Source organism: Haliaeetus albicilla, chromosome 23, assembly GCF_947461875.1.
Source record: "Haliaeetus albicilla chromosome 23, bHalAlb1.1, whole genome shotgun sequence".
NCBI classification, from domain to species: Eukaryota; Metazoa; Chordata; class Aves; order Accipitriformes; family Accipitridae; genus Haliaeetus; species Haliaeetus albicilla.
In genome coordinates this window covers 4,601,986-4,611,041 of record NC_091505.1, presented here as the reverse complement: position 1 = coordinate 4,611,041, position 9,056 = coordinate 4,601,986, and the positions used below count along the sequence as shown (strand labels likewise).

General features: G+C 40.0%; 1 protein-coding gene across 1 annotated transcript in view; it reads left to right on the top strand.

Annotated features, from left to right (window-relative positions):
- The first annotated feature begins 11 nt into the window (after positions 1-11).
- Positions 12-9,056, top strand: part of TMEM164 (transmembrane protein 164) — a 47,114-nt gene continuing 38,069 nt past the window's right edge. The window contains exons 1-2 of the mRNA XM_069810974.1: positions 12-288; positions 571-1,168. Of these exons, the coding sequence (XP_069667075.1) occupies positions 704-1,168 (465 nt within the window). The 5' untranslated portion in view covers positions 12-288; positions 571-703. The remainder of the gene's footprint in view (positions 289-570; positions 1,169-9,056) is intronic.

The window sequence follows — 9,056 nt, the reverse complement described above, 5'->3', positions numbered from 1 at the left end:
CTCGTCCATTTTTCGGCGTGAGTCAGGCACGTCGGTGGGGTGATGCCACGGCGCTGGGAAGGGGCCGGCAGAGCCGCGGGACGCGGCGGCAGCCGAGAGCCACCCGCCCGCTCGGGCTCGTACTCTCAGCCCTACCGCCGCTGCTGAGGAGAGCCCTGCTTCCTCCTTCCCCTCCCTCGCCGAGGCCGGCGCCATGGCTGGGGGCGCTGGGCCTGCCTCCTCTCAGCCGCGCCGCGCTCCCTGACGGAGCGGATAACCGCCCTTCCCGCCCTCCGCCGCCTGACGGAGGTACCGGACACATCGCTGCGCGGCGGGAAGGGGGGGGGGCGGGCTGAGGGGCGCAGGGGAGGAGGAGGAGGAGGAAGGGCGGGCTGTGGGAAGGGAGGCAGTGGCCCGGCGTTGGGAACGGGCGGCGCGGGGGAGGCAGGTCGTTCTGCTGTCCTGCGGGGAAGGGTGAGCGACGGGTGCCGGGGGATGGCGGCGGGCGGGGAAGAGGAGGGCTCCTGAGGCGAGGGGCTTTTCGCCACTGCTCACGGGCTCCATTCATCTGCGGCTCCTCCCTTCTGGCAGGCTGCTGCGTGTGTGGGTCTCGTCCTGGCGTCGAAGGGGAAAGCCAAAAATTAGCCTTGCCCCAAGCGGAGCCGCTTGCTTCTCCAGAAGGTTGGGAAGGAAGGGGACTACAGAGGGGCCGTCCTTGCGTTTCATGTTTCGTCAGCCCGACGGCATTTTGGCTTTGATTCCATCTTGCTCCTACCTGTTCCTGGACAGTGACGGGGAGGAGGAGAGGCACCGTCCCACCATGTCTCGTTACAGCCTCCATAATCTCCTGGACTGGATGTATGGGGGTGTGGACCCCAGCTTTGCTGGCAATGGAGGGCCAGAATGCGCGGCCTTTCTCTCTGGGCAGCAGCGCTTTCTGGAGAGTTTGGTCTTCCTCAGCGTGGGCGTCGTGGAGATCCTTCTGTCCCTGTGGAAGCTCAGGCAGCTGCATTTCAGGGAGCTGGAGGGTCACCTGCTGCAGCAGCCCCAGCCGAAGCAGGAGAGCTTGGGCAAGAATGTGCTGCTGGTGGTGCTGTGCCTCATCTTTGGGCTGGAGGTGGGGTTCAAGTTTGCCACCAGGACTGTCATTTACCTCCTGAATCCCTGCCATGTCGTCACTATGATGCAGGTAAGGCTTGTGTACCGTTGCCAGCAAGTTTGCTTTAGTTTTATGCTTGCAGAGTGGTATTTTTCCCGTAGGCAGTTTGTGGACCAAAAGCGCACAGCAAAAGTACAAATGCCAAGAATTGGTGTAAATGTTTTAAAACTGACTTAGTTTTTAATCACCTGAATTGAAATCTATGGGGAAAAAACCAAAACAAGTCAAATGAAAAGGTGAAACTGTAGCTATGGCTAAGGTCCAAATCTCTGTTGAAAATGCAGAAAATTAAGGCTTTCTCACCACTTGCTTCCACCTGATCCTTGTTTCAAGAATAGAAAATGCTGTTTCCACTGACAGCAGCGGTAGAATTTGCACCAACTTTAATGAAAACAAGATTATTGCTAGAGTGGCTGTGTAATTTACAGGAACTTTTTCAAGCAAGTGACTTTTAGGGGTGTGAATGTATTCTGTAAAGGTGTTGAAGAAACAAATTACTCTTTATTTGTGCAGACAATGTTGATTTACCATTCTAATTTTAGAAGCTGAATAGTAAGGAAACAAGTGTTACCAGTGTCTCATACATGGGGTGAACAAACCAATCTGGCTTAATACCTGTGGATAAATTATGTGCTTTAATGATTTGTGGCTTGGTTGTTGATGCATGATAATGTGTAGTTTGTGTAGCTTCCAGAATAATGGAAACATTTATAAGTAGTTATTGAACTACAATATCTAAAGCTTACAGACTGTATTTGTCAGTAGTCCTGTGCACGTACTTAACTGGCAGTTTCACTGAGCTTGGTAAGGAGTGTGGGAGATGCTGAAAATAATAATATTTTGTTTAATTTTGCTAATATCGTACGCTCAGCACTGGACAACTTACAAAATTTAAGCTCAGGAATTAATAGAAGAATGTCAAAAAGGCTTTCATAAAAGCTGCCGTGATAACAACATCTGTCTAAGATCAGTAACAGATGAAAATCAGAGCAATGCAGTTCTTAGTCTCCCTTTGCAGAATGCTAAGTGATCTGGGCTGTATCGGATCAAGCAAGTTGTTAGCTTCACTCCTGGAGAGCTTTTCCTAACAGGAATGGAAACATTTTTCTGGTTGTAATAGAGGTTTGAGGGGGGATGGGTATTATTTCAAGAGGCAAAAATGCAGCTCTTACGCCATATTCGAGACCTTTACAGCAATTAACTTACAGTTCCAGAACTGAATTAGTAGGTTATGTAAATTCCTAAGTAATGATGCAATTTTAGCTCAGTATTTTACACCATAGGACACTTGCCTCCTATGAAGTGGTATCAATTGCTGTGCAATCAATTAGTCAGTATTGGTAATGAATGAGAAAGCAAAAGGTATGCAAGAGCTGTAGAAATAATTAAAATAAAATAATATAGCCACATGCCATTTCTTGGCAATGATCAATGTTTACTGGAAAAATTTCCTATTAATTCTCTGGGAAGAAGGTGAGGATATGTTACCATTATGATTTGAAAGTTTAGTTGTCTTGATATGGTATTATAATAGGGTGTAATGATAAGTATTCAGCTAAAGCTAATGTGTATACATAAATGGGGGAGCTAGTATTGTTTACCTCATTCATTGATGCTCTCCCCCAGGAAGACAGAGACTTAAGCTCTGTAGTCAGGCATGGGCAGTTCTTAATCTCTTTTTGATCAGTTGTGAAGCTTTTTTAATAATCCTATGCTAATTACTCATTAGAAATGGCATTCCAGCATTTGTGAAATTGAAAAGATGGGTATGTCAGCAAAATTCAGAAGCCATGTCTCTTCATCCTCAAGTAGATGTATTAGAAATAGACCTGGGCTTAACATAGAGAATGAAAATATCTGCAAAACCAACAGCTTTCAGCAGAGAAAACAGGTTAGATACAAAGATCATCAATGAAAAGTAATACGCAGTAGTTGGAATCTTGCAAGCATTGTTTTTCTGGCCTGCATTTGCTGAGGGCAACAGATTGGCAAGGTGAAATACATGAAAATATAATTTAACCTTCACTTCTGTTCTTGCAGTAGTTTATGCATAATCCTGCTGCTGCTCCCAAACATTAGGATGAATAAAGTAGGAGGTGAAGAGATGAAACATGCTACAACAATCAACATCACTTTAAAGGGAAGCCAACAGTAGCTGTTGGTAAAGGTCTCTTCTTTCACTCAATTTCTGTTTTCCTTTTCTTCAGCTGAGACTGTTTCACCTCAGAGCAACAAAGGCTCTGGGCTCTGAGCCAAAAATATTTGGAACTGGAAATTATCCTTCAGATTTTCTCTGCATAAAAGCAAAAGTCCTGCTTTTAAAAGACCTAAGACTGAAATGAAATCACAAAATAAAATGGGAATTACATCTGTGGTGCATTTGGGCAGACAAAACTGCATAATATAATGGATACTGAGCTCTACAAATGAGTCTGTTTTGATCAGATGTCTAATTTCTGCCTATCACACCAACCTGTGTTCAAATCAAATCTTTTTGATGAGTGGGAAGAACTAGTTTAGATGTGTCGTCACAAGGATGAAGTGTCGATCAAATGAACGTATTTAACTGCCTAAACAGTTCTCATGGTGTCATGGTTTAACCCCAGCTGGCAACTAAGCATCACGCAGGTGTTTGCTCACTCGCCCCCTGCCCCAGTGGGATGGGGGAGAGAATCAAAAAAGAAGTAAAACTCGCGGGTTGAGATAAAGACAGTTTAATAGAACAGAAAGGAAGAAAATAATAATGATGATGATAATAATAATAGAATGATAATAATAATAAAAGAATTGGAATACACAAAACAAGCGATGCACAATGGAATTGCTCACCACTTGCTGACGGATGCCCAGTTAGTTCCTGAGCAGTGATGTGCCCAGCCTGGCCAACTCCCCCCAGTTTATATACTGGGCATGACATCATATGGTATAGAATATTCCTTTGGCCAGTTCGGGTCAGCTGTCCTGGCTGTGTCCCCTCCCAACTTCTTGTGCCCCTCCAGCCTTCTTGCTGGGTGGGCATGAGAAGCTGAAAAATCCTTGATTTAGTCCAAACAGTACTTAGCAACAACTGAAAACATCAGTGTGTTATCAACATTATTCTCATCCTAAATCCAGAACATAACAATATTCCAGCTACTAGAAGGAAAATTAACTCTATCCCAGCCAAAACCAGGACACATGGTTAATCAGTTTTGGAGAATTTGTTGCCATCCTGCCACCTAGTTGAATTACCTAGGAACAGTACTACTCATTTCCAGCCCTGGCCCTGGTTTGGCTTCTTGCATAGCTTTTGGAAGAAGAAGGGCAATATTGTTTCTTCACCAGTGACAGAAGTGCAGTACCATTGAGAGATAAATACTTCAGTTTTTTAAAATCTCTCTATATATTTTAAACCAAGGAGGAATGAAAATTTCTGTGGTTTCTTTGACAGCTATCCAACGGGGATGGGATTGTTTTTGTGCAGTACAATATTTACTTAGTGTGTGGTGCAGCAGCAGGGGGGGAAGTCTGTGAAGGAGTTCATACTAAGCTCTTTCTTTAGATAAAGAGTGTTCTTATTGAAAATTATTTGAATAGCTCTATTAAAAAAACCCAACAAACAACACTCTCTTTTTAGGACTGAGGATATGATGGGACCAATGATACTGCTGTAAACCTGGCATGAAAGGGTATCCTAAAAAGGAAACATAAGTCCACTAGGGTGTTGCAAACCTATTCTCTTTGGCATAGCAGGAAAAAATAATATATTTAGGGGACCAAGTGTTATATTTTCAAGACATTAATCATTTTGAGTATTTTAGGACCCATAATTATGGTATTGAAATTGAAGATGTGAAGGGAATCTTTTAAGTTTCTGATTCGGCAGTGTAAGAGGGAGGATTCACCCAACAGCCAATTACAGCACTACTGATTTCTTTAAAAGTTTTGTAAAGGAGACTTTTAGCAGCATCCAGAGCATGGTTGTTAAGTATATAGTGGTGTCTCCCTGTGCATGAGCATCAAAATACTTACGGCATTGTGTTAGTGAGGTGAAAGGAAGATTTCATGCCTTGCAATGTCAAAACCAATTATATCAAAACCAATTTGTTTATCTGTTCTATATTCTTTAAAGTATACATGTTTTAACTTTTCAATCAAAACACTTTTGTGTTCACATAGCAGTTCTTCACTTCAGGTTCAGTGAAGGAGCAGTTAGAATTTCCATCAAAAACTGTGTGTTCTTCATGATTTGTTCCTGTACCACCAGTTTGTAATTTCTGACACGCAGATTTTGCAAGCTGTTATTCGCAATCAATGTAGCTTAATGAAAATGCATAAACACAGGTGTCGCTTGATGTCCTGTAAGACATTAAGCTGGAGTTAACAGGCAACTATGGTTAAATGTAGACAAATATAAACCAAGACCCAGAGATAAAATTAGTCTGTATTGCAAAAGAGAAATTTGGAAAACAAAATGTAAGGAAAAACTATTATGCGAAGCCATCTAAATCAGAGTTTGTGGGTAACAATGGTAGGGTGAAGTGATCTCAAAAGGTCCTGTCCAACCTTAATGAGTATGTGATTATTATTTTTTTTCTTTTTTAATTTGAATTTTAGATTTGTGAGTTGGATCTTGAAGCTGATAGTTTTAATTTGGTTTCTTGGAGCTTTGCTAAGACTATTCAGTTCTGAACACTGAAGGTTATGACTGACCAGTTTGTAGAAATTAAAAGTGTGTGTGTGTAAGTGTCTTGAAACCTTGTTCAGGGAAGTGGCAGAAACATGACTGTAATCTAATCCTAAAATGATGGGTACAGCTAGTCCTATTAAACTGTTGTGAATTGTCAGCTTGCTTGATTTTAATATGCCAATGCCTTCGTCCAGAATGGTGACTTAATATCAATCTGTAAAATGAGTTTTGGGACTTTTGTTTTGGGAAGAGGTTTGCAAGTGTTCTTCCTATAGAATCATTTCTTAGTGGTAAATCCTCAGCTGGTAAGTTGTCATAATTCTCTTCCAATTCTGCACCAAATTATTGCATTTAAGACAGTTAAGGACTGACATTTGTCTAGAATAAAGAAAATGTTTTTGTAGGAAACACCTGTATTGCTGGATGATTACTTCAGTGATCTTTATAGGCAAAGAGAACTAAACTAAAGGGGAAGTAATAGGTGGAAAAAAGGCAAGAGAAAGAAGTATAGGGAGTCCGGTTTTGTCCGGTGATCTTGGTCTGATGTTAGCATAACTAAAACCACTACTAAGTGCATCTGCAGTTCAGTAAATAGTAAATCCTGTGTTCATTATTTCTAGCTTTAGCTTCTTTAGAGACCTGGATCTTTTCTGTCCTCTGCAAAAGAGGCTACTGTGCTTTTAGAAACAATGGGCTGCTTTTGGAACTTACATAAAAAATGTCTTGGCTGAATTCTGCATTGTTTGGGAATATGTCCCAATGCATAACAGATTAATTATCTCCCTCTCTCGCCACTCCTCCTTCCCTCTTTTTTTTTTTTTTAACTTGGAAAAAACCTGATTATATGGTCAAATGTGATTTTTCAGGTGTGAATCTGGGTTTAATTTGCATACACTGCTCCTAAATGCTTTGTAATATTTGGAAGAATCCAGTTAAATTGTGTATGGTTTTCTATATTCTGTCTCTTCAAAACCTTGAATTAAAATGAAAGGGACGTTCATATCCTGTCATTTGGGAGTGAGTATGAAGAACCTTTGATTATAGAAATGCAGTAAATTTTTATAGAAATAACAGTGAATAATGTTATTGGGTTATGTGAGCAACAGCCTGCAAGTAAAAGTTTAATGAGTTATTAAATTTTAAAGGGTAGCAGTATTCTAAATCAAAGATATTTTTCAATAGTTTTGTTCATTGCTTAATGTATTAAGATTGTTGGGCAAGATGTAGAGCAGCGAAGGCAAAACTTCCTATGAATATTTATACATTTTTCAAAAAGTCTCTAACTGTAAGGTTCCAAATCTTCCGTTTTGTATGTGTGCATATTTCCCTTATCTACATAATTTTTGTGTGTACCTCCTATGTTCCAAAACCTGGTACTGCTACCTGCAGAACTTGTAATTTTTAAAGTACCTCAGAAGACAGGACTCAATTTTAGGGGGTATGATAAAACTGAAATTTAGTAGAATTTGATATGCTAAGGACTGTAAAAAAATTTGAATATTTAAGAAAAGCAAGGCTATATATTTGGAGTATAGTATGATTTATTCCCAAATCATTACATTTAGGGGGTGCGTGAAAGTGTTGTAGCAAGGTCAACAATCCTTTCAGTGCTCTGAAATGCTATCTGTTAGACAGAAAATTCATCACTTAAGTGGAAGATGTGTGTAATCACAGCTCACACACATATCGGATTATGAAGTATGCAGCTCGATTTTTAGATCTGCATAATACACAAGTCTTTATTTTTACGACAGCAAATTAACTTGTGATAGCTCCTCTTAAAGCTGATTGCTAGAGAGGAAATAGTGTGTGGTGAAGAAGGGCAGGTGAAGAACAATTACAGCATTGAAAGCACCAGTATTTCTTGGTGGCAAGCCTTATTTCTTGCAAAAGAGTGCATTTTACTGCTAGAAAGATGATAGCAGCTCAAGGGGCATAGATATGAAGTGACAGGTCATGAAGCAGGTCATCAGTTCCTTTATAGTGGGTCTGGGATGCTCCAGAACTATTAGTTTGCCTTTCAAAAAACCCCATGGCTCGCTTGTATAGTTTAATCTGCCCTTGGTACCAATAACTGTCAATTTTTTTCTTAATTTTTACAATTTATTTTTAAGCAATGATTTTGTTGTGTTTGAGAAAACACTGTCAACTGAAGTTTAGAGGCTTTAACTGATACTGTAATTAATGTAATGACTATTTATTGAGCTGAGGAAAAGCTTTTCTGTGATAGTTTTAACACTGTATATAGTTTGTTTCACCATTGTACTTATTTTTAGTAAATCCCAGCACATACTAGAGAAATTGAGAAATACTAGTATGAGGCAAGGCAAGGATTCTTATTCAGAAATAATAGTAGTTTTTAATTTAGTATAAAAAGAATAGCAAATGTGTCAGAAGGCTGTGAATCGCAGTTTTCTTTGGAGACATGACAGTTCATCCACTTTAATTTAGACAAGATTTGGCTAGGACATGCTTTACCTTGAGCTGAAAACGTGCATGCTTTGGTCGAGGTGATAGGGATCACAGTAATATGTCATGCTACCAATGAATATCCTAGTTGAGGAATTGGAGTTTAACGCTCTAGGTTAAGCCTTTGTTTTGAAGTTGCTAGGATTTGGAAATACCTGCTGTGCTCGAGGATAGAATGCATACTTTGGTAACTCTGTCCTTTCTTCTGTATATTCATAGGAGAAAAGAATATAAAAAGTGGGGAGTTGACAAGAAGTAATCTTACTCTCTAAAAAGGAGTAGGAGTTGCATGAGTGGAAATTCTAGATGAAAAAGCTTAACTTTCTCTTACCCCAAATATTTACACTGAAGATTATTATCTAAAGGCCATTAGATGAATAATTAGGTAATCAGATATTGGTTTGTTTTGATGAGATCATCACAGATTTAAAGCAAATATCCAAGTGTAACATGTAGTTTGAGCAACATGTTATGGAGAGACAGGCCTTTTTTTCATTTCTTTTTTCCTCTTCTGCTTCTGTTTTCCTCTTCTGTTTTGTTTCTTTTTTTCTTTTTTTTTTTTTTTGAGAATGTAATGTATTTTTAGGATGGATTTTTTTAACCTATTTAGCAGTTTCATGCACCATTCTGTGTAGGTTGTTTGCTAGCTGATGTTTCAGGAATAGCTGCCTGAGGCCTTTAGGAACTTCAGTAGAGTGGTGGACTAAATCAAATAGCAGCAGTAACCATATTGGACACCTTTATAAATTCCAGAGATTGGGATGACTTTAATCTAATTAT